Source organism: Monodon monoceros, unplaced genomic scaffold (assembly GCF_005190385.1).
Source record: "Monodon monoceros isolate NGI ecotype Baffin Bay Population unplaced genomic scaffold, NGI_Narwhal_1 Super_Scaffold_13, whole genome shotgun sequence".
NCBI lineage: Eukaryota > Metazoa > Chordata > Mammalia > Artiodactyla > Monodontidae > Monodon > Monodon monoceros.
The window spans coordinates 27883267-27910673 of record NW_021703769.1 but is presented as its reverse complement, the minus strand read 5'-3'; the positions used below and the strand labels follow the sequence as shown (position 1 = coordinate 27910673).

At 46.2% G+C, this 27407-nt stretch overlaps 1 protein-coding gene across 1 annotated transcript; it reads left to right on the top strand.

The window, feature by feature from the left end:
* The first annotated feature begins 2352 nt into the window (after positions 1-2352).
* Positions 2353-26953, top strand: FKBP1A (FKBP prolyl isomerase 1A). The gene is made up of 5 exons (XM_029221153.1): positions 2353-2548; positions 2628-2675; positions 20098-20210; positions 23765-23929; positions 25858-26953. Exons 1-4 carry the CDS (start codon positions 2512-2514, stop codon positions 23891-23893), a joined length of 327 nt encoding a protein of 108 aa, XP_029076986.1. The 5' UTR covers positions 2353-2511; the 3' UTR covers positions 23894-23929; positions 25858-26953.
* Positions 26954-27407: the final 454 nt, after the last annotated feature.

Sequence of the window (27407 nt, the reverse complement as noted above, 5' to 3'; positions counted from 1 at the left end):
GAAAAAATTTTTAAAAGAAATAATGGCTGAAAACTTTTCATATTTGTAGAAAGATATAAACACATAGTCAAGGAGCTGAATGAAACACAAACAAGATAAACCCAAAGAAATCTAAGCCCCGTTTTTCAGATTTTGGAGCTGCAAGGAAGGAATCACTTACCCTGTCATCAGGGATGCTTACACTTTGAGATTCAAATTACTCCCTGTCTCCTTTATAAACCATAAAAATAATACACACACAGAGTAAAAGTAAAGTCAATCCGTTAAGAATGATATTAAAGGAAAAGTGAAATCTCCTGTTCTTTCTCCCAGTCCCACCTCTTAGGGTCACTCACTATTTCTAAGTTCTTCTGGTTGCTAAATAGGTGATTTTAAAAGATTTGAACACTTAACATTTTTATTAACTAATAACTAGGCTTAAAATAACAACTAACAAATTAACAATTTTGTTGTTAATCGACAATAACAAATTAAGTCACGTAAGAAAATAAACCACATTTTTGTGGAAAAATTAATAACTAAGGCTATAGATTATGAACATAGAATCAAAACCAATTTGGAAACGAACTCTTCCAGTTATTATAAAAATCTTACAAATGTTTAATAAGGGTCCCTTGTGTTGCACAGCATGCATCAGTTCTGGGGTTCAATTCACCTCAGGCCTACCCAGTACATCAACACTGGTGGCTCAAATGGGCACCACATGTTTTCTTTCCTTTCCTCAAAGCAGTGAAGAAGAGGTGGTGCAAACATGAGGTTCTTGGTGAATCCCCACAGGAAAAGGTAAACAAAGTCTTATATTGGACCCAAGAACTCTCTGCAGTCTGACTTTCTCTAGGTAGTGGTACAGTGAAGAGGGTATGCGTGGCATAGTGTCCTGGCAAGTGCTGGGATCTCCCTTTTAAACTTTGTCTCTTAATATTCATTTTTCTCTTCTTCAGTAGGCACAGAATGCCTGATTTTCCGTTGGGCAAATGGCCACCCAAAATGAAGATTATATTCCTCAGCCTTCCATGCAGCTACATGTGGCCATACAAAAGGTTGTTGCTAATGAGGTGTAAGTGGAAGAGATGTATGTAACTTCTAGGTCATGCACTTAAAGAGAGGGGGATATGCCATCATATTCCACCTTTCCCCCTTTCCACTGGTTGGAATGCAAATATGTTGGAGAGCTGTCTTGGACCATGCGTATGACAGTAGGATCTTAAGAATGGAGAAGCACAAGTAGAAAGAGCACGGGTTCCTGGACAGCCTGTGAAGCCAAGCTGTCCTACCTGCCTCTAGACTGTTATAAGAGAGAGACACCAACTTCTGCCTCATTTCAGCCACTGTTAATTTGGTTTCCGTTACAGCCCATATCCTAAATAATGCGAAAATTGCCAAAGCAGTCACAAGGCTCCCTGAGATTCTAGGGAAAGAGGGGACACAGATGCTGAGAAGAGTGTTAAAGAACTTTGGGGTCATGTTTAAAACACCTCAGGAGCACATGCAGGGAAATACAGAGGATTGGTCCACATCTGCCTCCCTCAGGTCCTAGACTGTGTCACAATGCTCCTTCTGGCTGCAATGCCTCTACCTGTTCCTTCTGCCTTACCTGCCCCAACACACACACAGCTGGTCAACACGTTCCGACCTAGACTAAACCTGGCTACCCCAGGGAAGCATGTCACCACAGTCCACGTTAAGTCAGGCATCTCTATTATATGTCCCTCAGAGCACAATGCCATGAACCGCTCTCACAGTACTTACAGATTTGAAACTTTACATTTACCTGCGTGGTTGATTGTCTCTTCCTTGCGAGACCGTTAAGTTCTGTAAGGTCAGGTACGGAGTTTCCTTTACCCACGTTTCCCCAGCACCTAACACAGTGCATGGCACAGAGTAGGTGCTCAATAAGAATATATGTATGCAAGCTGTGAATGGATGAATGAATGAATGAATTCGGACAAGAGAGGACAGGCTTCATGCAGGGCAGTGTAAATGCTGACGCCTCCTCCAAATCAGAAAAACAGAACTCAGAATCGTGACCCACTGACTGAATGCTAACGCGAACGCACGTTTGCTCGGACCTCTCACAACCATCCTTTTCACAGGGTAGGTGTGGACTTATCAGTCCCCCGGTCAGTAACTGGTAACTGGCCGACCCCTAATTCTGATTTCCATTTCTCGGATGCGGAAACTGGGTTAGAGATGCCTGCCCGGCTGGAAAAACGGAGAAAGGAAAGGTGAGGGAAGAAGTCCGGCCCCCCGGAACGACTGCATCCGGAGGCCTCGGGGCTTCCGGGCTTCCGGCCCCCCGGCCCCGCGGCCCGGGCTCCGGGGACGTGCGCGCCGTGTGGGGCGCGCACGCAGGGCGGGGCTGCGGGGGCGCGCGCGTGCGCAGCCGTTCCGCGGAGGGACGAGGCACAGCCGCGGAACCGCCGCCAGATTCGCTCTCTGTCCACGCCGCCTGTCGCGCCGGCCGTCGCGCCGCCCGCCCGCCCCGCGTCCGCCGCCGCCGCCGCCGTCGCCATGGGAGTGCAGGTGGAGACCATCTCCCCCGGAGACGGTGAGTAGGTGCGCCCAGCGGCCTCGGAGTGCCCCGGCTGCCGCGCGCATCCGCTCACCGCGCCCGTCTGTCTCCTCAGGGCGCACCTTCCCGAAGCGCGGCCAGACCTGCGTGGTGCACTACACGGGTGAGTCGGCGGGCCCGCGGCGTGGGGTTGGGGGGCGGCCAGCGCGGCCTGGGGGCAAAGGCCCGGGGCGTGGCGGCGGCGGGCCCGCGTGGCCCGAGGCCGAGGCCTGGGCGGTGGCAGCGCCCCCGAGGGGACAGCGTCGGGCCTGCGGAACCCCGGACGGTCTGAGCCGGCGTGTGGGAGCGCTGACCGCGGGCCCGACGTTATCCTGCACTTCGAAAGCGGTTCTTTGCCTCAAATGCTGCCGTTTTGCCCACAGCGCGGATGGGGAAACTGAGGCTTGGGGAGGCGAAGTCACTTTTCCAAGTCACACGCTCAGGAATGGCAGAGCACTGGCCAAGGACCATCAGAGAGGATTTATATCATTTCTGTGTCCCGGTTGACACCGTATCCCCGCTTCCTCCCCGCCCTTCGGTGGAGATAAGAAGGGCGAAGTAATTCTCAGTCCGTGGGAATTCAGCCTCTTCCCCAGAGGAACTCGGCCCTGCGCTGCGGGTGGGGAGACGTCCCACTTTCTAAGTCATTGCTCTGGCCCAGCCCGGCCTTGGAAGAACCAGATCTGCACGGTCTTTTTCCTCTTCTTACTTTTGAGCCACTTCACAAATCCATGCCTCAGTGGCAGTGATGGCCCAGGCTGACAGAACATGTAATTTAACCCCCCCAACCCTTCTAAGAGTAGAGACCTATCCCCATTCTAAAAATAAGGAAACTGAGGCCCAGTTAGGGAAACAGACAGTACTGTAAGCCAAAGGAAATATTAGACTCTCAGCCACAATTCTAACATGACAGTCATATGCCTTGAGACCATCTTTTACTCCATGCCCTTACAAGGTCCTCCTGGGTTGTACTTGGTGGGGGAAGGGAGGGAGGAGGCTGAACAGGCGGAGACTTCTTAGCTGTAGGGGTGTGCTGGTGATTGGTGTAGCCCCAGTTGTTCATATGAACAACCTTCCCTCCCTTTCCTCCTTCCCCTTTCTCCGCTTTCCCACCCTTTCCCCTGTTCCTCCTCCTCCTTCCTCTGTTTCTTCTCCTTCCCTCCCTTTTCCTCCTCCTCCCGGGTAGTCTTCTGTAGGCAGTTCTGACCCCGCTGCTCAGGGATTAGCTCTACTCTTCTCTTCCAGATCATGGGGGGGAGCCCCCTGTTGAGGGAAATGACTTTCTTTGGGAAGGAAAAAAAAGCAACTAACATTCCCTCCTCCTGTGCTCTTTTATTTCTCTGGCTTTTTTATTCCTCTGGCCCTTCTCCATGTGTAGAAAAGGGGGCCGGGGGTGGAGGGAGTTAGGGACTTGAACTTTTAAAAAGGCTACCAAAGGAGGAGGTACTGAAACCTCTCTTCACGGGAAGATCTCGTGCCTGCAAACGAAGCTGGAAAGTGGTTTTGATGTTTTAAATGGCTGTCTTTGTGGACCACAGTCAGCACCTAGGAGGTCCGCTGGAGGAGAACCTGCCAGTTTGGTTGTTTTTGATCTGCAGGATGAGAAGGGTAACAGTTGCCTTTTACAGTGCTTGGGTGAGTGGGCAGTTCATTCAGTTCCCACAGCCAACTGGGGCAGAGACTGGGACTCAGAGAGATGATGAGGTGACTTCTGACCCCTTCCCCCAGTTTGTAGGTAGACACATTAGGATAATTGGCTACACCTGTCCCACTCCCAAGTCTGTGCCTCTTGTCCTTGGATCACCCATCTTCTGGTGCCGATGGTAGGACTGGACACCCACATGTAAGCAGAACAACATTTCACTGTGCCTCTTGGTGAAGTGTCCCCGCACAGCATGTCTGGAGCCTCTTCCTAAGAGAACAGATGGTCGTGGGACCCAGAGCACCATCAGGGCTCCCATTGCCTCTTCTCCAAGTCTGTGTTTTCCTCGAGGGCGGCACCCACCCACACGTTCCCAGAACAGCAGCAGGACCCTGGCATGCATTAGGACAAAAGCTTTCTTTTTTATTTCATTTTTGATAAGCCCTACAGAGACGCCCTGGTGAGAAGCCAGCTCTGCCTCTCACACTCACAGAATAGACTGTTCTTGGGCAGGCGGCTTTGTTCCTGTGGGTCTTTGCCACCAGCCTCCCAGAAAGAACCCATTTGAGACCTGTGGGGGCGTGAGAGGAATGGGTAGGCGCTTTGAGATTTCATCTAGAGCAGTTATGGCTTTTAAGGCACTGGGAACAGAATCCATCTCGAGGGAACATGGTGGGGAGTATCATAAAAATCTGGGGGTCCTCAAAGGCAAGAGGCCCACTGGACCTCGAGAACGGAGAAATTCTCATGATGCTCCTACTTTTCATCTGTGTTTTTCTCTACCTGCCTGCCTCAGTAGTCTCCTGTTACAGCTCTCTGTTTTCCTGCTTCTCCCAAGTTGTAGATGGTGGACGTTCCTGCCTGCCCACCCAGCCTCCTCCCACCCCCGTGCCCCGTTTCTGTCTTCTTTTGCAGATCTAGCTCAGATTGCTTGGCTGTGTGGCTCCAGTGGTTACAGTTCCTAGGAGGGAGAATCTCATTGACCCAGGTTCAGGTCGGGTGAATACTCTAGATCCAGTCCGCTCTGGTCAGGTGTCTGCTACAGCTGATTTGGGGGCAGCTTCTAAGAATCAGCATTGGAAGTAAGGAAGCCAAAATCTTCTCTCAATCACCAGAGATGTGATCATCACAGACTGACTTTGACCACATGGATGTTTTAAATGCTACTGGTGGCTGCCAGTTGTATCCTGGATGCTACTCTGGGCTCCCTCTGATACCTTCTGTGGCCTCTAGCAGAGCACAGCATGGGCACCGCCCCAAAAAAGGCCTGTGCTGCCTCATCGTAGTGCCAGAAGGGAAAATGCAAACTGTACTGTCACCAGCCAAGCACCTCCTAGTAGCGTGACAGGCAGGCATTGAGGTGGGAGGAAGGAGGTGGAATGGTAATCTGCCAAATATGTGCCTTGAGGATCAAGTGGATCCTCATGGCTCTCTCCTTGCCTCCGGTAGCTTCATCATCTTTATAGTTGAGCTTGTCCTGACACACAGCTAGGCTTATGTCCCTTTTACTCACATCAGCAGGCCACATGCCTGCCATTGTCAGAGCAGCCTCAAGTGGATTGAAGAATTCTTTTTTTATAGTTGACATCTTGTCCTTGGGATCGGGTTTAAGTTGTCTATAGCCTGGCTTCTGACTGAGAAAAACCAAGGGGCTCTTGGCTTCATCTCCTCAGGAGGTCCACTTGGAGGGACGATGCAGCTCCCAGGGCAGGTGTGGTCCCTTTCCTGCAGCTCCCCTCCCCACCCCAGCCCCTTGCTTTTCTTTAGCCTCTGTCTCCCCTCTCCTCTCTGCTTTATTCCACCCACTCCCCTGCTGGGTGTTTCTTGGCTGATGATCTGATGTCTGGAGGAAGGCTCGCCCCCAGCAGAGACTGCTCAGATGGATTCCGCGATGTGTGGCGGCTTCAGGCAGACAGGCTGTAACTGTTTGGGCGGGGCCACAACAGGACCCTTTTCCTTCCTATAGCAGATTGAGCAACAGAAACCAGCCAGGCACATGGACACAGCCAGTGAACTAAACAAAGACCTGATCTGGTGGGGATGAGAGTAATAGCACGAAGTTGTGACACGTCAGGTGGTGAGAAGCTCTGTGGAGAGAGATTAAAGCAGAGGACCTGGGAAGGGGATTTGCTGCTCTTAGTGAGGGTGGTTGGAAGAGGCCTCTGACAAAATGACATTTTAATATTTGCCCAAAGGAAGTTGGGGAGTGCGCAGTGTGGCTGTCTAGGGAAGAGTGTTCCAGGCAGAGGGAGGAGCTACTGCAGAGGCCCTGAGGCTGGAGCATGCTTGGTGTATGAGAGGGACAGTGAGGAGGCCAGCATGGCTGGAGCGGATTGTGTGAGGGAGAAAGTGGCAGGAAATGAGGTGATGGTGGGGCCTTGTAGGTTATTATCAAAACACTGGCTTTCTCTCTGAGATGAACCATTAGAGGGTCATGAGCTGATTTGGACTTTTAACAGGACACACTGCGTTCTGGCTACTATGTGGACTCTTGGTGGTAAGTGCAGAAACAGGGCCCCGGTTGTGTCCTGGGTGTATAGAGTGTGCAGAGGTTGTACCAGGTGGACAGTGATCCCCAAAGAAGATGTGGGTCCTTTGCTGGGTTCAGATCTTAGCTTGGGTGAATTGATCTGCTTTTCTCAGCTTCCATGTGCCATCTGTAAAATGGGAGTAACAGTGCCTGCTATGAGGAGTTGCTGGGGGCAGGTGCATTCTGGGATGGGCAGCAGCAACAGTGACGCTGTTATTGCACATAATCTCATTAAAGGTCCCTGTGTCTTAGGCACTAAGTGGTGTATTGTCCCTGCAGTTTAGCATTGGCGGAGTTGGATAGGCTGAGACCTTATCACCCTTCCATTTCACAGATGGGGAAATAGGTAATTATAAAAAAGAGATGAATCTGAGTGAGGATTCACCTCAAAACAGGCCTACACATTGCCTACAGATTATATTGGCTAAGAAAGCTGCAGTTGTTCTCTTCAATTTGGGGACCAAGGGAGGTTTTTAGTGTTTGTTGTTGTTTCTTGGTGGGTATGAGAGGGGCAGGGTTGGGCTACATCAGCTTGGCTGTGTGAGCAAGTTAAGGTGTCAGTCCTTTTTCTCCTCAAGTTTCCTTAACATAACTGGATTTTAACATTTTGAAAATAGACCTTGCTATGGAAGCATTATTTTCTTTCCTCTGGGACTGTGATTACCAAAAAACAGAATCACACGGTTGCCGAGCTCTCTTCTGCCACAGGTGAGAGCAGAAGAAGGCTCACTTTAAGTGAACCAAAGACCTCATAGTATTGTTGCATCTACGTGCAACTCTTATTTGTGAAGTTGTCAGACATAGAGAAAAACCAAAAAAGAATAATAGGGCTTCGCTAGTGGCGCAGTGGTTGGGAGTCCGCCTGCCGATGCAGGGGACACGGGTTCGTGCTCCGGTGCGGGAGGATCCCACATGCCGCGGAGCGGCTGGGCCCGTGAGCCGTGGCCGCTGGGCCTGCGCGTCTGGAGCCTGTGCCCCGCAACGGGAGAGGCCACAGCAGTGAGAGGCCCGCGTACCGCAAAAAAAAAAAAAAAAAAAAAAAAGAATATTAAATACCATGTGCTCACTACCTAGATTCCACGATGGTTGACATTTTGTCATATTTGCCATTTCTGTCTGCTTATAGGTATATGTAGGTAGATATCTATGTCGGGTTTTTTGCTGAGCCATGTAAGTTGCAGACATCATGATACTTCTCTAAGTTCTTGAGCATGCTGTAAGAAAGAGAGTATTCTCCCTATCCTGCTACTGGTCACATCTGAGAAAATTTTAAATGATTCAGTAGTATCTAAAGCCAAATTCATATTGAATCTACCCCAGTTGTCTTCAAAGTGAAAACCAGAATTCAGTTGAGGTTCAGTTGGGTATTATGTCTATAGTAACAATCTAGAAGAGTTTTTATACCTCACACTCCTTTTCCAAAGAGAGAAGGCTTATTATCTTATAGAATACCCCATGTCTGTCTCATTGTTTTCTCTTGGTTGTTGTCTAACTCCTTTCACTGCCTTGATTTCCAGTAAATTAGGAGTTGAAATGTCTAAATAGTTTCTGGTTAAAACATTTTAACGTGAAGACTTCTTACAGAATGTTGTGCACTTTGTACTCAGCACACCGTGGGGAACATCACTATTTGTAATGCTAAATTTGATCTTTTTTGTGAAGGTGCATTTTACCCTTTGCAATTAGTGGGCGGTCTGTGAAGTGCTTGGACATCCTCCCCGTGCTCTGCTCCTCATCAGCCTTTCACCTACTGGTTTTTACATCAATTGATGATTCTTACCAGAAGAAACTATTTCATTGGCATTTACAAAGTGGTAATTTAAAATTTTTTCTTCATATCTTCTACATTTATTAACTACCATTCTACTGTTACACAGGGTAAAACTTAATTCTTTAATCACCAATCACCACGGTCAGGAGTTGGCTTTATAGTCATCCCCCATGGTGACAAGGGACTTTCCCCCCCTCTGTTTATTTGTTTGTTTTTAGTATACTAAGAGCTCATATTTTACTTGGAGCCTTAAAATCATAGATATTCATTATTCTTTTTGGTGCTCACATTGCCCCAAAATTGGCCAGTAGGAGCCCCTTCAGGCAGGCTCCAGTACCTTTTTGACATGCTCCCACTATTTTTAATCATTTCCTTGTTTTACTTCTCTGATACTGGCATCAGTCACCTCTGCCAAGAGCTCTGGTTCCTTTCAGTGGGTCTCATAGACTTTTTTTTTTTTCATTAACAACTTTATTGGGTATAATTTATACCATAAAAATTTTAACTTGAACATGTTTGGTGGTTAAAAACTGATTTTTATAAAGTACTGATTGAGTTCATTGTATCTATAAACTCATTTGTCTGCCTTGGAGTTTTCTCTAAAAATAGTATTGTCACCTGCTATTTCCCATGGAAAAGGCCAGGGGTGTTTTGGATAACTTAGGCATGTATTATCCAGTTCCCCCTTTGGTGCTCATGGCAGTACTTGTTGATTCATATTTCTGTTTTTCCTATTTTTTTTTACCTACTGAGGAACTCAGCTGAGTTCTTGCATTTCTTCTCTCAGGCCCCTTTAACTTTGGCCTGATAAATTCTAGCAGTATAAAGAGCAGGAGGAGGAAAGGGAGAGAAAAGGGGGAATAATCAGCTCCTGGATGCTGCTGTCTCTGCTCTCATTGCCTTTACTTTTCCCTTCCCAGGAGCTCAGGCCACCCTGGCCTGCATTCAGTTCCCCAAACACACCAAGCTTTCCCCCCAGGAAGGTCTCTGCCCCTGTATTTAGGTGCAGCCACACTGCCCCCACTTCCCACCACATGGCAGGCTCTTCTTGCAGCTTAAGTGACACCCCCTCAGTGGGTCTCCCCTGACCCTTGACTAACGTGTGTCTTCACACATGCACACACACTCACGCCTCTGTCTCCAGCAAGGCTCCCGTCCTTTGCTTTCCTCACAGTCAGGCTGTGTGTAGTTACATCTACCCTTTCCCCAGGAGACTGCAGGCTGCAGGAGGCCAGACCCACACAAGTGGTGTTCTCCAGGTTCTCTCCCCGTTGGTGCCTGGCGTGGAGTAGGTACTCAGTGACCATTTTGAGTGGTCAGTTAGGACCTGGCATTAGACTCCAGCTGGAGTGTGGAAAGCCCACATTCCTGTTATGATTGGTATCATACTTCTGTTGCCTTTGGGTTAGAATAAGAAAGAGAATATTTACAACATTTTGGACTTTGCCCAATCCCTGTGGATTGATACAGTTGTAACCACTCCTTCCTCTCTCACCCACACACACAGGTCAGCACACCAAACCTGTCCCTCAGTCATTCAACAAATGTGTTAGGAGCTGGGCAGGGGGGGAAGCCTCAACCTTGCCCTGGAGGTGCCTACCTTGTAGGGAGTGCCTTCCCTTGTGCTTAACATTATAAGGGAAGTGCCTTGAGCAGCCCACACTTGGGGCTAGAAGTGCGACATGGTCTTGGATGTGTGTGGCTCAGTCAGGGGCTTGCCAAGTGTGTGCAAGGCCTGGTGGGGGCAAAGGTGCCTTTGAATTTTCTACAAGTGTTGTTGACCATCTGTTATATGCAAGGCACTGTTCTGGGAACCAGGAATATAGGCGTGAAGAAGACAGAGTCCCTGCCTTCATAGATCTTAAACTGTAATGGGAAAGACAGATGATAAATAGGATTAATAAGCAAACACTGGACATTAGCCAGTAGTGCTGAGGGAACAGGAGAAGGTTGAAACTTTAGATAGAACAATGAAGGTGACATTTGAACAAAGACCTGAAGGAGGTAAGGGAGTAATCCGTGTGACTGGGTAAGAGCATTTTAGGCAGAGGAAACAGCAAGCTCAGAGGCCCTATGGTGGGAGTATTCCTGGTGTGTGTATACAGAACATAAGAAAACAGTGTTCTTGAGTGGAGAAGTGTGAGAGGAATCAGAGATGAAGTCACAGAGGTGGTGCCGTGGGGTGGCAGCTCTTACAGGGCCTTGTAGGCCATTTTAAGGACTTGAGCTTCTATTCTGAGTGAAATGAAGAACTAGGGGAGGGTTTTGAACACAAGGGTAATAGGGTCTGACCTGTATTTTAAAAGAATGTCTCTCTGGCTGCCATGTCAAATTTAAACTGTAGGAGAGCAAGGGCAGAAACAGGGAGACCAGCAGGGACTTACTGTAATAATCTGGAGCCAGCCTCCAGGATTCATGCCTTTAACCATTATACCTGACAGCTCCTGCCTCTGTGTTTTCTAGAAAACAGAAAAAAGAAAAAATTCAAGATCATGCATATTTCTACCATTTCCAGATAGCCACTGTTAAGTAGTGTTTCCTTTTGTGCATCTCTTCCCTACCCCTATGAGACATAATGTGGCAGTCTTCTTATATTGTGATAAAATAGAAAATGGAAAGGCATGCCCACCAGAGCTTGCATTCTGGTTTGCATCCTGCAATTCTGCACATGGGCCCTCCTTTGAAAATACACTTTTGGTCATAGAACCTAAAGGAATTTAACCAAAGGTTAGAAGCATTTTCAGAAAACAGATAAGAAATGTTCTTGCACTTTGTGTGATGGGGAAGCAGAAGCTGGTTCTCTCTTTGGGTCGGAATTTGACTTGTGATCATAGCACGTGCATGGGGTTCTCAGAATTCCAGTTCAGGAAGGCTACCCTGAGTTCAACTGCAGAGGCCTGGAAGTGGAACAAAGACATAAGCTTTGAATTAATGCCTCATTATGTAGAATCTCACCCATGATGATTGGGACAAGGGGATAGTTGATATGTTAATCATAAAAGTGACTTGGTTCCTCTAAACATTTTATTTAAATCCAAACATAAATCATTTACTAAAGGGCCATGTCTTTCTTTTAGGGTGGGTCTTCTGGTGGAGTTTCCTATCAAGGTTGCAAAAACTAATTTTGGCTTCTTTAAAGTAGAGCAAGGACTGTTGTGAGGTCATCTAAGTGCCAAACCTTTCCAGGTTTTTAAGGCTTCTTTCTCTGAACATACATTTAGTCTCATCCACACACAGTTATTCACTAGCAATATTTTTTAGTGAATTGCCTTATTGAGTATTTCCAAACAATCAGCTAGGACTGTACTTTTTCTGTTCACACTCATATTTCATTTATTTACACACTATTTAATTATATTATCTATCTTCAGTAAGTATAACTGACATAAATGGATTTGGGAATAAACATAGCTGATTGACCCTTGGAAAGCATAAAACTCACATGGGAAAGATGGAGTGAGGATGAGCTAGAGACTGGGGCACGAAGGAGCTTTCACAGCCTGAGGCTGTGCAGGCTGTGGTTTCTATAAGAGTCTCTGGCCAGGCAGCTCAGTAAACGGTAGTTGAGAGAGCTTCTGTATATAGTAAGGAGGAAGGGAGGCAGCTCAGCCTAGGTCAGTGTGCCCATCTGTGCCTAGGTCAGTACATCCATTTGGGGATGTTCCAAGGAGCTTCAAAGGCAAATCTTCAGAAAAATTGGTGATTTTCAGTTTGGTTCCCCCACCACCATTCAACCATTGCACTTTTTTGTACTCAAGAAACTACCTGGTATTGAGTTAAAAGTAGAAGTCCTTTCTCTGTCTTCCAACTGTAAAGTGGCAAGAATTTTAATATAGTTTTGAAAGTTTGGGGTTTGGGATATTCTGTTTTGTTGTTGTTGTCATTGTTTGGTTTAGGTTTGGGTTTTTTGTTTTTTAGTTTTAAAACTTGCCATATTTGGGGCCCTGTAGAATGCTGCCTGTGAAAACCACCTGCAGAAGTTCATCAGCTACTGAAAACCACATTGTGAGTCATGAGCTTTAACTACAAGTGGTGAGGCCGTAGCTTCAGTGCCTTAAGTCATCTTCCTTTACCCGGTAGAGGGTGTTTGCGGACTGTTCCTTCCACAAAGCAGGGTGCCCTAGAGGTGGCTCCTTTTCTGTTGGATTGTAAGTGAAATGATAAGCCAGGGGTGCTCCTTGGGTCTTGTCTTTTTTTTTTTTTTTTTAAGATTTTTTTGTTTATTTTATTATTTATTTATTTATTATTTTTTAAATTTTTTTCTACTTTTTGGCTGCGCAGCATGTGGGATATTAGTTCCCTGACCAGAGATCCAACCCGGGCCCTTGGCAATGAGAGACATAAGGACTTCAGCTTCTATTCTGAGTGAAATGAACTAGGGGAGGGTTTTGAACACAAGGGTAATAGGGTCTGACCTGTATTTTAAAAGAATGTCACTCTGGCTGCCATGTCAAATTTAAACTGTAGGAGAGCAAGGGCAGAAACAGGGAGACCAGCAGGGACTTACTGTAATAATCTGGAGCCAGCCTCCAGGATTCATGCCTTTAACCATTATACCTGACAGCTCCTGCCTCTGTGTTTTCTGGAAAACAGAAAAAATAGGATTAATAAGCGAACATTGGACATGAATAGGAGAGCAATGAGAGCATGGAGTCCTAACCACTGGACAGGCAGGGAATTCCCTGGCCTTGGGTCTTAACCACTGCTTCTATGACATGGGCTGAGCATCAGAGACACAGTCCGAGGGACCTTTGCACAGCAGCTGCTGGCCAAGTCTGCCTCTGCTGGTTCATTTGGAGCAAGAAAGAACCCTCCCTAACAGATGAGCGGCAGAAAGAGCCGAGCCATGGGAGGAGTGCTGGGGGGAGAGGACCTGGAGACTTCCCCACGCTCATGCGCACGCTCTCTCTGTTTTTTTAAAGCCCTCCTGCTCCCTCTCCAGGGATTTGAGTCTAGTTCTTCCCCCAAAGAACAGCTAAAACAGTTTGGGAGGAGACCCAGGCGAAGGTGATGTCAACTGCCTTCCAGCCAGAGGCTGCTTTAACAGTCCCTCAGGCAGCCATAGCTTTCACTCTTTTCATGGCCTTGTGCATTTAACTGGAGACCCCCCAAATTTTCACATTTTTCTTACTGACTAGTAATTTTAAAGTGCCAAAAGTAAAAACTGCCATTCTGGGACTACCCCTCAGATTCTTCTTACCATATAGGGAAGAGGTCCAGAAATGGAAGCCTCACACTTGTCCTGCTAGTTCTTAAAAATCATGCAAATGAAGCAAATCGAAAAGTGCTCATGAGTGCCAGTGTTGTGAGTGCCAGGGGTTGAGCTGAGTGCCACAGGGACATAGAACTCTGAGTCCCAGTCTGTGACCTTGAGCTGCATTCAGTCAGGAGAGACGAGAATTCTTGAAATCGAGAATACTTGGCTATCCTAGGCAATTTCTGGGTCATGAGGTATAGATTTGTGTGGAATCAGAAGTGGAATCAGTCAGTTCTGCAGATAGAAGGTCATGCTGGTGATCCAGGTTTTTGCTAAGAGTGGCTGTCATGTCTGAACTGTAACCTCAGTTGCCTTCTCTCAGCAGAGCGTGCTTTCTCTAGGAAATTACAGTGCTAACTTGGCAGGTGGTTTCACTGTTCAAGGGCTCCAGGTCCTGGCACGGAGATGTCCAGAGTTAAAATGGGAACAACTGCTGAGGCTTGACTTGCTGCCTGCTTTACCTGCTCCTTCCCAGACAGAGGAAGCACCTGCCATCCACTGCCAGGTTGGGTGTAGGAGGTAAACATATGTAGGATTTTAGTAAATCTACTTTTTTCCCTTTCTCCCCGTTTTTTTAAAATAACAGTTTTACAGAGGCATAATTGACGTGCAGTAAACTGCTGCTACTTAGCGCGTACAGCTTCATAAGTTTTGGTATGTTTCTTTGTTCCTCTTTGAAACCTCCCCCTTCTTCCCATCGCCAACAACCCCTGATATGCTTTTCTGTCAGCATAGGTCAGTTTGCATTTTTCTGAAGTTTTATATAAGTGGAATTATATAGTATGTACTGTTTTGTCTGGCTTCTTGCACTCAGCATAATTATGTTGAGATTATGTTGTTCCATGTGTCAATAATTCATTCGTTTTTAATGCCAAATAATTTTCTGTTGTATGGATATATTTGGTTATCTGTTCATCAGTTGGCAGATGTTTGGGTTGTTCCAATTATTGGCTGTTACAGGTAAGTCTGCTGTGGACGTTTGTGTATATAAGTCTTTTTGTATAGCCATAAGTGTCATTTCTCTAAATATCCAGGAGTAGAATGGCTGGGTCAAATGGGAGGTGTATGTTTAACTTAAACGGCCAAACTGTTTTCCAAAGTGGTGGTTCTGTTTTAAGTTGCCACCAGCCATGTGTGAGAATTCCAGTTCCTCCACATCCTCACCAGTACATACATAATATGATGAGTCTTTTTAGTTGTACTCATTCTAATCGGTAGTAGTCATACCTCCTAGTGGTTTTAACTTGCGTTTTTGTAATGATAAGGTTGAACATCTTCGTGTGCTTACTTGCCTTTTTTTATCTTTTTCAGTGAAATCTATTCAAATCTTTTGCCCTTTTTTAATTAAGTTGTTTTCTTGTTGAGTTTTGAGGGCTCTTTATATATTCCGGACACAAGTCCTTTATGAGATATATGCTTCATAAAGATTTTCTCCTAGTCTGTGGCTTGACTTTTCATTCTCTTAAAAGTATTTTTTAAAGTGAAGAAGTTTTCATTTTTGATGAAGTTCATTTTATCCTTTATGGATTGTGCTTTTTAACCTCATATCTAAGAAATCTTTGTCTAACCCACAGTCACAAAGATTATTTCCCTGTTTTCATCTAGAAGTTTTATAGTGTTCATTTAGAGTTGATTTTTAGTTGATATTTGATTATGATGTGAAGGTTGATCCAGGTTTTTACTTTTTGCCTACGGATATCCAGTTGTTCTAAAAGCCCACTGTATTTTTCATCTCAGGCATTGTAGTTTTCATCCTTGGAAGTTTGACTTAAATCTTATTGTCCTTCTCTGCCAATTCTAACCTCTGTATCAGTTCTGAGTTGTTTTCAATTGATTGATTAGTTGCATTGTGGGTTGTGTTTTCCTGCCTCTTTGCATGCTTGGTAATCTTTGGATGCTAGACGTTGTGAATTTTATGTTTTGGGGTGCTGCATATTTTTATTCCTAAAAATATTCTTGAGCTTTGTACTGGGAAACACTTAAGTTACTTGGAAATAGTTTGATCCTTTGGGGTCTTGTTTTTTTTTGTTTTTTTTTTTTAATTCTTCCTTTCTTCCTTCATTTTTTGGCCGCACCACGTGGCATGCGGGATCTTAGTTCCCCATCAGGGATCAAACTCATGCCGCCTTCAGTGGAAGCACGGAGTCTTAATCACTGGCCTGTCAGGGAAGTCCCTGGGGTCTTGCTTTTACGATTTGTTAGGGGGTCCCGGGCAGTGCTCAGTTTGGGGCTGATTATTCCTCACTGATGAGGTAATATCTTCCTGGGTTTCCTACCCAGTGCCTCATGAACCATTACTTTCTTCAGTCTGGCTGATGGGAACAGACACGGATCCCAGCCCGGTGTAAGCTCTGAGCACTGTTTCTTCTAAACCTTTTGGATGCTCTTCCAGGCCTTGAGAAGCTTCCTCAAACACATGCATTGATTAGTACTTACTGTACCTAATACCCAAGGGGGACCCTCTGTATACCTCTGGGGGTCTTCCTCTACAGCCCTCTCCTCCCTGGTACTTGTCCTGTGGACTTGAGCTCTGTCCCACTTTCTTCTCCCTGGAAACTCCCAAGGATATAAGCTGGGGCAGTCATAGGGCTCGCCTTGTTAGTTTCCCATCTCTCAGGGATCACAGTTTTTCATTGCAGTGTCCAGTGTCTTAAGTGTTTAACTATTGTCGGGGTTGTTTCTCTCTCTTCTTTTCATTTCATTTCGCTTATTTTCTTTTGTTAGTTTGTTGTCTTTTTGTTTTTGTTTTAATTTTTGGTTGTTTAGTTAGGAGGGTAAATCTGATCCCTTTTCCTCCATCTTGGCCGAAACTACTGGTTTTGATGTCACAGCTTCTCTTATGTTCTGCATTCAGTACCGACAAACCTAATTCCCACTCCAGAAAGCATTGTATGCACATTCATTCCTGCTTCTTAATGGACATTGCTTCCTCTCTTGCATCACCTCCTTCCTCACCCTGCAAATTATAGCCATATAGAAGGTGGTCTCTTCCTCCGCGTTGGAGAAGCCTTTTTTCTAGCACCTCCTGGCCCCTTTAGCCTTTGCCAGTTGTGTGACATTCTGCTCAGATCTTTGGATATCGTTTACCCTTTGGACTTAGATTATAGGAAATTCCCTCCTCACATGTAAGGAACCCATTACCAACACCACCACCTAACCGTCCCTGTGAAGATTTCTTCTCCGAGGAAGTAGGTGAGATTGACAGAGGATGACCATGCTCTCAAGTTCTGGAGAGAGGCTCATGTCCTCTTCCCAGGGACAACAGCTCATCTGAAATAGGGTAGGAGAATAAGGATCCTTGGCAAAGCTCCTGCTTAAAGCCCCTTTACTTAGAAATCCTGTATCTTGGCTTTAATGTTTCTTTTTGCCCCTCAGTGTCCCAGAAAAGCTTAAGGGGGACATTTTCCCAGACCCACAGTTTCTGCACTGAAGAGCATCCACTTCTCCAGTTTGGCTCAGCAGCAGGTAGAAGCTGAGTCTCACCTGTGCCCCCAGCCTGGTACCAGTCAGACAGTTGAAACATCTCACCTTCAGGCAAAGCAGGATGGATGCATGTAACATCTAGAAGTTGCTTGGCAATGCATTTGATCAGGAATAAAAGGAAAGTGTAGGGAGTCTGTCTCAGTACCCAGTGGTTTTTATTGCAGTCAAAATACGATCTTGCTCTGATTGGGCGCATGTTCAAATTTGGTAGGAAATAGTATAATTCTTTTGTAGGTATACTGTATTTTTTTAAACTGAGTTGCAACCCATTAATGTATCATGAAATAAATCTAGGGAGTCAAAATCAGCAGTCTTTTAAAAAATGAGAAGTGCATGCCACATAGTAACCTACATGTAAATTTTGCTTCATTTATACACATTTATGTGTGTACTGGTTCCTGACATAACACACTGGTCTGTCGTCACAGTGATAGCTCTTACTGATGTGGGTTGTTGAGTTCCATTTCTTTGTTACTTCTCTCATGGCAGCGCTACAGTGGGGTGTACTAAGTAAATGTCAAATAAAATATTTACCTCATTCCAGTTAGGTTACTTTCAGTTGCAAGTAACTGGAAATCTGACTTAAGGCAAAGCAGATTTTTAATCACCTCAGGATGCAGGTCTTAAAGGAGGTGGTTTGGGGCTGTTTCAGAGCAATGGGACTACCATTCTGGGGTTCCTGGCTGACTTTGTGGTTACAAGGTGGCTGCCATGGCTCCAGACATCACATCCTCACATGACAGCATGCAACAGGAAGGGAGGGCAGGAGCTTTCCTCCTGGATGTGTTTCTTTTTTTAACCAATGAGGCAGGTCTTTCCTGCAAGATTCCAGTAGATTTCACAGTTGGTCCAAGTGCCCATACTGGCCCATACAGCCACCTCACACCAACTCTGGCATAGGAGGAAGGCTTGGATTGATTCCAGTTCGTCTCCTGGGCCAGGCTGTTGCTGCTCCTGGAAATTTGATGTTGTTAGAATGGGGGGTGGGGGTGCTGCGTCTGGGTTTTCCAAAGGTCTGGAATGTGCTACACCTGTGTTCCAGGTGCCCCTCTGGGCAGGTTTTCTCTGAGTTTTGTCCAGCCAGCCTTTGCAGATAGTCAGGACTTAGGGGCCAGGGACCACCCTCCCATCCTCGGCTCTTTCCCACGTGGCTTCCTCACCTAGTAGTTACCTGTCTACCGTGGTTGCTCAGGAAGCCCTGGGGCTCTACTCAGGGTCTGCTCTAAAGAGCATGGACCAGGAAGAGACTAGTTCTGGTCTTCAGTCTCCTCTCACCCTTAATGCTGAGTTCAGTTGGGGTGGGGTCAGTGTATGAAGAACCTGAAGTGGGTTAAAGGGAACGTCCGTTGTATTATGGAAGGTGGAGACCTAGTCTTCTCCCAGTTTCTCATTTATAAAAAACTATTCAAGTCCTGCCGTTTATCATTCCTTTTATCAGGTAGTGATTGTGTTCTGGTAAAGGAGGAGCTACATGTACACCCCAGCTTGTTAGTTCTGGGGTGCCAGTTCCTGGCTCTGCACTGAGTTGGCATGGGTAGATCTCCATCCTCTTGTCTCCCTCTCAGTCCTCAGCTCCAGGCTTCAGGCAGTGTCAGCACCCACGACATCTGTCTCCCCTCCTATTCTGTTAGGACAGCAGTTCCTTCCCGCCTCCCCCACCCCATTTCCTATTTTGTCAAAATACAGAAAGTCTGGTGGCTGTGATAAAGCTGTCAATTGGTCTCTGCTTCCCCATTCCACCTACCAGTGCTGACATTGTTTTTTTAGGCTGGGATTTCCCTCCACCTCTGAAAACATACAAACACAACAGACTTCTGTGTTTTGCTGGGTCTTCTGAGTGTTGCTTAATTTAGAACCATGGTGGCTGCCCAATCTCCGCCTCCAATGAAATCAGCTTTGTGTTAGTTACATGTCAGCAACTGGCTGGCCCCTTCCAGTCTAGGATCCTGGTGTGAGTTTTCAGGACCTCAGTGACAGCTATCACAATTGGCTGATACTGGCTTCCGGAGAAACCAATGTGATGGTCTTTTTTGAGCAAGGAGTTGCAGGTGTCTATTCGTCTTTTGTCGTGGCACTCACCCACTGGCATCTCCATCTCTGGAATGCCCCCTTTTAGTCGAGGTTGCCATTATGGGTTGTCTCGCTTCTGGGAAGCTGGAATAGTAGAATGAACATGGTTTTTGGATTTATAGCCTAGCTTTACAAGTTCACTTCTCTCTGCCTCAGTTCTGTGAAATGGGGACAGTGCTGTGGGAAGGATTGAATAAGTTCATATGTGGAGAGTGCCTAGCCCAGTCTCTGACTCGTAGTAGAAACACTGCCCACAGTTCAGAGTCGTTAGCAGTTCACTGGTGAAAGGTTTTTGGTGTCTTCCAATGCCACTTCTCTGATTCTCCGACACCAACTGGTATCCTACAGTTCAGTTAAGTTCTGACACTACCCACATTTCTGTAAAAGATGACGAATGAATTGAGGAAGGAATATGGCTTCTTGCACATGGAGTGACTTTGAGCTGTTCTGTGTGCCTAAAGGGCCCACAGTTACTCTGTCTGGGAGGAAACCCACGGGGTGCTGGGAATTCCTGCTAGGAGTGTGTCCACTTCCCCATTCTCCAGAACAAGGTAGACTACTGCCTGCCTCTGTATCAACTTACTGCTTGGAGCTGGGGAAGAGCGTTCACAAGCCTGGAGTAGAAGGACTACCCCAGCTCCTCAGAGGCCCACTGAGGACACAGGAAATCCTCCTAGGACACCCTGCCAGGCCCTCCAGTGCTGGCCCGTGGGACAGGCACTCTGCTGCTGACTCTGACTTGCCTCATGTCATTACTCCTCGTTGCTCATGTTACAACTGCCCTTTTCCACAGGGATGCTTGAAGATGGAAAGAAATTCGATTCCTCCCGGGACAGAAACAAGCCCTTTAAGTTTGTGCTGGGTAAGCAGGAGGTGATCCGAGGCTGGGAAGAAGGGGTTGCCCAGGTATGCTCTCCGTTGTTTCTTTGTGTTTCCTCGTGTCTACTTCTTAAATTACGTTTATAGGTGGGAAAAATTTCACTCCTAGCTCTGTCACCCAAATAACTCCTTTTATTAATGTTTCTTGTAGAATTTCTTTAAGTGCCCCCCCCCTTTTTTCTTTTAGACACACACACACACACACATTGTTCTGTGCTTTGCTTTTTCACTTAATCCATCTCTGATACTTTATATACCAGGATATAAAAGAGGAGGAAGCTCTCCTCCTCATAGAGCTACACAGTGTAGGCAGACTTCAGAGATATTGCAGGTTCGGTTCCAGATCACCACAATAAAGCAAATCTTGCAATAAAACAAGTCACGTGAAGTTTTTGGTTTCCGAGGGCATATTAAAGTTATGTTTACACTGTACTGTAGTCTGTTAAGTGTGCAATAGCATCATGTCTAAAAAAACAATGGACAGTTTACCTTTGAACAATGTGGGGGTAGGGGCATCCCTCCCCCGCCCCCGAACAGTTGAAAATCCACGTATAACTTTACAGTCGGCCCTCTGTGTCTGCAGTTCCTCATCCAGGGATTCAACCAACCACGGATCACATAGTATTTAGTATTGAAAAAAATTCACGTGTAAGTGGACCCACATAATTCAAACCCGTGTTGTTCAAGGGTCAACTGTACATACCTTAATTTAAAAATACTTTATTGCAAAAAAATGCTAACCATCATCTGAGCCTTCAACAAGTCATAATCTTTTTGCAGTAGTAACATCAAAGATCACAGATCGCCATCCAAATAATAATAATGAAAAGGTTGGAAATACTGAGTGAATTACCAAAATGTGGCAGACATGAAGTGAGCAAATGCTATGGAAAAAATGGCACCAGTAGATTTACTCAACACAGGGTTGCCACAAACCTTCAATCTGTAAAAAACACAGTATCTGTGAAGCACAGTAAAATGAGGTATGCCTGTATTCCCTGTATTCCCTTGGGTGTGCTGTAATTTATTTGACAAGTACCCTATTGATGGCCATTTGGGTCATTTCCAGTACTTTGATATTGTAAACAATACTGCAGTGACTAATCTTGAATGGACTTTATTTTACATTCGTGCAAGTGTTGCCATAGGCAAATTCTTAAAAGTGGAGTGAGTGGTTCAGTGGCTGTGTGCACTGGATTTTGACATACTGCCAGGTTGCCATCTGTGGGGATTACACTGAGTTGCCACCAGCGGGCTGTGAAGGTGCCTGCTCCTCCCAGGCCCTCCAGCACAGTGTGTTGTTAAAAACTTTTGGCTTCAGGACAATTTAATGAGTGAAAAATGTTATCTCGGTATCATTTTAATTTGTGTTTGTCTTATTATTGACCATGTTGTGTCGGACCACTTCTGAGAAGTCAGACTCATGGAGAAAGTCATTTTGCTTGTCTTAAGTGTGTTTCTTCACCTCTCACCTCCCAATTTGTGTAAACAGCTTTTGTTCTGCCAACTCTTCAAAATTCCCAGTAGATAGTAGGGGACCCAGGGTTGCCAAATTTCAGTTGGATTTTATCCTTCCACTAAGCCCAGGAATTTTCTTCTTGGCACTAACCAGGTAAAGGGATGTTTACGGTGGCCTAAGACCCAGCGAGCTTTATAACAGGCCCTGCCACGATGGATAAATTAGTCTATTTCCTCTCACCAAAGAGAATTGGAGATTTAACCAGTGTGGCGAGAAGGATTTGTCTTTCTCTTTTCCAGAATACACTTTGCTCTACTTCCTCTATAAAATATCACTGATTTATCTCCAAATAAACTGCTTAACTTTCAGAAACTTTAAGCTATCCCATTCCCAGGTGTCTAGATTTTTGTTCCAGCATGACTGAGGGTTGGCAGTACAAAAAGGAGAGGATCTTTGTGGCTTACTTCCCTTTGGAAACCTCTTCAACGATACCTTTCTGTCCCGTCCTGTTCCCACCCCAGAAGTCTGGCAGGCTCTTGGGTCTGTAGCCCATCCCCCATCTCCCGTGCCAACCATTGTCCACCCCACAACTCATCTTCTGTGGCTGTTCCAGCACTGGAACAATCGTTGTGTTGTGTGTTGCAGGAGCCATAGCTGCCACCAAGATAGTGTTACCAGTCTATTTCACATCCCAGGCTTGGTGAGGCATGGTGGGGTGTTGGGGAGATGCCCAGTCTCCCCCTGCACCCAGGGTTCTTTGGGTCAGTCACAGCTCTGTTACTTGTGAGAAGTCTGGGTGGTCTGAGACCTACATAGAGCATCTTCTTTTAAATTCCTCTGTAGAATATTTATTTAGCAACTAAGTTAAAAGCACAGGAAGAAGGGGGGTTGTCTTGTGCCCCTTTTCCTATTCTTTTGCTATTGTGTTCTGGTTTTCTGTGTTTACAGGTCTGCAATCCTGCCACATGTACTATTTTGGCAGCTTGCTTTTTTCATCTAACGATGTGTCTTGGACGTCTTTCCATGTTAGTATAATTAAGGCCACTGTATTCTTTCTGTTGGCTAACCCGTGGTGCACATGTGCTGTGAAACCACTCCCCTTGCAGTGGGCATTTGGGTTGCTAGCAGATTCTGGAAGTGGAATTGCTGGGTAAAAGGATAAGATTGTTTTGAATTTTATTAAGATTAAGCCATATGCTTTCAACTGTCCTTATTACTACCTTGGTCCAACATGTCCCAGTTTCTGAAGGGAGCTGTAGGAAGTAAGCCTGAAGCTTTCTCTTCAGTCACCATCTCTTGTTCTGGGTCAGAGAGCCAGGAACGCACACATGGAGATTTAAAAAAGATAGGTAAAGGGTGGGAATAGAGCAGAGAACCTGCTCACTGTTCAGAAAATAAATACTTAAGCTTGTGTATTTGATTAGAAAATGAAAAACTACAAATACATTTTAATAAGTGAAAAATTTCCCTCCACCCTCTGTTCTCCCCATAGAGAAATGATGGTATTATTTGTGTCCTTCCAGAGATGCTTTCTGTTTATACAGGCAGGTATAAATAGATACTTTCCCTTTTCCACACAGCTGGTAGCATGCTGCTTTGTACAGTGTAGTTTGTACCCCAGAAAATCATACTGGCTTTTTTAGTTTTTCTGTATTTCTGAGTACAAGTATAAATCTAGAAAGTATAGAAAAGTATACTGCCTCAAATATTACTTTCTGTGTGTTTTCTTTTAAAGCAAAGTTTTGATCAAAGCACTCCTTTTTGAAGAGTATAGATGCCTGTAGTGACAGGCCACTGAAGGATTAGGTGGTGACACTTCTAGAGTGATGGCTGCCCAGAGTCAGATCAGTGGGACCTGGACAGAAAGCTTGAGAGCCTGATGGTTCTGGGAGTCGAGAGGGATTTTTATCTGCTGTCGGCTACCTTGGAGCCAGATATAGGGCTCATCCAGCCTGATCGCCTACCTCCACATCCCATAGAGGGCGTGCCCGCTGCCCAGGCAGCCGTGCAGTCACTGGAATGTCCTAGTCACACCGTCCTGGCAGGTAACCACAGCTCTGCTTCTTAAGGAGACATTTGGGGGGCGCCTCAGCTCATTCATTCTTCCTTGCTCTTTTCACAGATGAGCGTGGGTCAGAGAGCCAAGCTGACTATCTCCCCAGACTATGCCTATGGCGCCACTGGGCACCCAGGCATCATCCCACCAAATGCCACTCTCGTCTTTGATGTGGAGCTTCTAAAACTGGAATGACAGGAATGGCCTCCTCCCCGATCTCCCCATTCTTGGGTAAGGAACTTAGTGCTGAAGGACCTTCCTTTAACTCCCTTTGCTCCTCCCAAGTCAGGCACAGACAGTGTTTGATGAGCATCAGAGAGAACCAAAAATGCCATGGGTTTTTTTCCCTTTACATTCTTCCTCTATTGGCTCTCCTTTCAGTTTTAAGTGTACACCTTGGAAAGGGACAGCATGTGCTCTTGAAAGAACTCGTGGGGATGGGGAGCTGATGGTAGCTGTTTAAGTATTTTTATATGTAGCCTATAAACTAAAACTGAGTTGGGAACTGGAAATATAGGCCAAATTTTTAGTGCCAGCATTTTAGTTCTTTAGAGGTAAGATTGGGATGACTGACTTTGTTTGCCCTGCCTAGTTTCTGCAGCTCCCTCATCCATACAGTCTGTGGTTACTGCCTGTTAGAGGATATGAGAGAGGCATTACCACCTGGGCCACCTGCCTCGGGGAGCAAGCCCAGGACACACGAGGACAGACAGCAGGCCAGCTTGTTATCAGTGGGTTGAAAGGTGAGGCCTAAGGATGCTTATGAAGTGTAAAGGATGCTCTCAGTCTAGGAGAGGCTCTTAGGGACCTAAGTCAGCCTTTCTGTGCAACAGGTGAGGAGACTGAGGCCCAGAGAGAGAGAGGTCTTACTCAAGGTCACATCCAGACAGTGGCAAATTAGGACAGAACCCTTTTCTGGATCTCCTTCCTGGACCTTTTTTTCCTTCCTCTACCCTCATTTCTAGGCAGCCAAACTCAATATCCTAATGGCTTCTAACTTTTCATGTGGGTATTAGAATCATAAAACACATGAATGTTTGTCATCTTCTTTCCACATGGCCCCAGACCTCTGCATTTGCTCCCCTCCCGCCCCTGGAACCAGAGGGTCACAGCCAGGGGCTGGGTGAGAATGCTTTTGTTTGAAAATGGTAGCAAGTGGCATCCAGCCTGTTAAGGAGTACCTTTGTCCTACTATGGACTTTTTAAATAGAGGAGCCTTTTTTATTATTAGCTATATCCTCCCAGTGGTTTGATCCCTAAACACCTGGGTCATCCAGGCCTGGTCAGGTTTGAGGACTCTGGCTGCTCCACTTGTCATTCCTGCCGGGAGGGAATTCTGACACTTTATAGAGCCTCTCTCTGCCCAGAGGTCTACACCTAGTCCTCACCCTGGAAAGCTGAGTCCTTTGAACATAATGTACTTGAGGAAGCCTTGGAGTTACCCTGATTTGGGAACAGGCTTTCTGGAAATCTGGAAGGACAGAGGAAGGGGAGAAAGAGGGGAGAGAGGGCTGAATGGCTGTGAGTCACCCTGGCCTAAGCCTCCCCACACACTGCCAAAGCACAGCTCAGAGCTTCTCGAAAGGGTCTTGAGGGAAAGCCCAAGGGCAAACCCAGAAAGTTACAGGTTCGAGTGAGTGAATGAAGACTGCAGACATTTTCTCAGTCTGTTCAACATGAGGAGAACCAGCTTCGGGCTGTGCACATTAAAGCCCCTGGGAAGCTTTAAAGACTCTCTTGATGCCCAGGCTACCCCCCAGACCAGTTAACCGCCACCACTGGGAGTGGGGTCCAAGTGTTCAGGTTTTTTAAAGCCCCCAGGTGATTCCTATATGCAGCCAGGTTGGAGACTCATTGATAATGGGAAACTGTATTGTCAGCTGCATTGGTGGACTTTGCCTCTCCTGCTATCCTCAGCAACAGAAATGTGACCTTAGGTTTAAAAAAACACAACCAAGGTGAGCAGAAAGGAGCTGCTCACCTGGGAATCCAGCCCGAGCCCAGTGGGCCCTCCCCAGCTGGAGCAGAAGGGGCGAGGGCCAAGTCAGACCTCACAGCTGTTAGGGAAGGGACTTGGTGTGGCAGCAGCCTGTGGCTGTCCCTACTGCACCCAAAAAGCACTGAGTTGCTGGAACTCACCAACTTTCTGTCCCCAACAGATGTGCCATGGAAGGATCTGGCGCCTCCAGATGCGCACAGCGAGTCCGTACGGAGCTTTTCCTGATGTTCCACTACACTCTTTGTATAAACATCTTCCCTGACTGAATGTGTTCTGTCACCGGCTTTGCTCTTCCCCTTTCTCCTCGTATGTGTGTTGACCTGAACTATATGCCATAAACCTCAAGTTACCCATTTTAGTTTGTTTTCGTTTTGGGGTGAAGATTGAGTTTCAGTCCCTTTGGATCTAGGTTTCCAGTTAAGTACTAGTCAAGTATTAACAGCACAAATAATGGGTTAACTTTAGAATAGGAATTGGTGTTGGGGGGAGTGCAAGAATCTTTATTTTATTTTATTTTTTTTTGGATGAAAGTTTTATCTATTATATATTAAACATTCTTGCTGCTGCGCTGCAAAGCCATAGCAGATTTGAGGCGCTTTTGAGGGCCGAATTATTCTCCAAGTTGAGAGATGTCCTCGGGTTGAATTAAAAGCCCTACCCAAAACTAAAGTGGGAAGGGGAGAGCCTTTGCCTCCACTGCCCCACCCCCACCCTCCCCTTAACCCTCTGCCTTTTGAAAGCAGATCATTTTCACTGAGATGTTGGACACTACAGGTGTGCGTCACCGGGCCAGCAGGGACCTCTGAAGCCTTCTTCATGGCCTGGCTTTTTTTTTTTTTTTTTCCATCCTGTGGTTTTTCTAATGGATATTTAGGACTTTTGTAATCTCATAGCTATCCAGGCCCCACTTCCTAAATTTTAAGAACTTTAATCGAAAGTTAAATTGAAGGTGCTGTTTGTAGACACTTAACACCCATGAAAGCCCAGCCATCATGACAAATCCTTGAGTGTTGTCTTAAGAAAATGATGCTGGTCATCACAGCTTCAGCATCTCCTGTTTTTTGATGCTCAGCTCCCCCTGCTGATCTCAGAGTTTCCTGGCTTCTCCTTCCTCCCTCTCACCCTCTGCTGTCCTGTGTAGTGATTTGGTGAGAGAAATTGCTGCCTACTCGCCCACCCCTACCCCACCCCCTGCACTACATATGAGTTTCAAGTTTTATTATTGCAATAAAAGTGCTTTATGCTGGCTTTTCTCAGCTCTGTGTGATGGTGGTTACTTTCAGGTGCCTCCCCCTGCCCTTTGGTGCAAGGGGATGGGGTTGGGGTGTGGCAGTGGGTGCAGTGCTGGAGGCTGTGTCTTAGCAGAAGAACTGCAGCAGGAACATCCTTCCCCGTTGCCCTCTTGGGAGATGGGATGGGGGGCAGTAGATCTGCATCTTCACCCATGGAGGGAACTTTGTGGAGGTCAGGCTGGGGTCGTCAGGGAGCCCCACCCGCTTGCCCATCATCAGATGTTCATTAAATGTGTGGTCTGGGTAGAGTTCTATGATGGGTTCTCTGTGGTTGCCGAGAAGTCGGGGATGCAACCAGCAGCAGAGCTGAGCCACCACCCATTTGGAGATGTGTTACCAGCAAATTGATGAAATGTTACGAAGGGGAAGATTTGGGTTTTAAATACGTGTTCCTTGGTGACACTTGGTGTGGAGGCTT

Excerpts from the sequence above, each read along its gene's own strand:
- FKBP1A (XM_029221153.1), top strand. The coding sequence starts at position 2,512 with ATGGGAGTGCAGGTGGAGACCATCTCCCCCGGAGACG. Across the intron at positions 2,549-2,627 it reads GACCATCTCCCCCGGAGACG|GGCGCACCTTCCCGAAGCGC; the intron begins GTGAGTAGGTGC and ends CTGTCTCCTCAG. Across the intron at positions 2,676-20,097 it reads CTGCGTGGTGCACTACACGG|GGATGCTTGAAGATGGAAAG; the intron begins GTGAGTCGGCGG and ends CCTTTTCCACAG.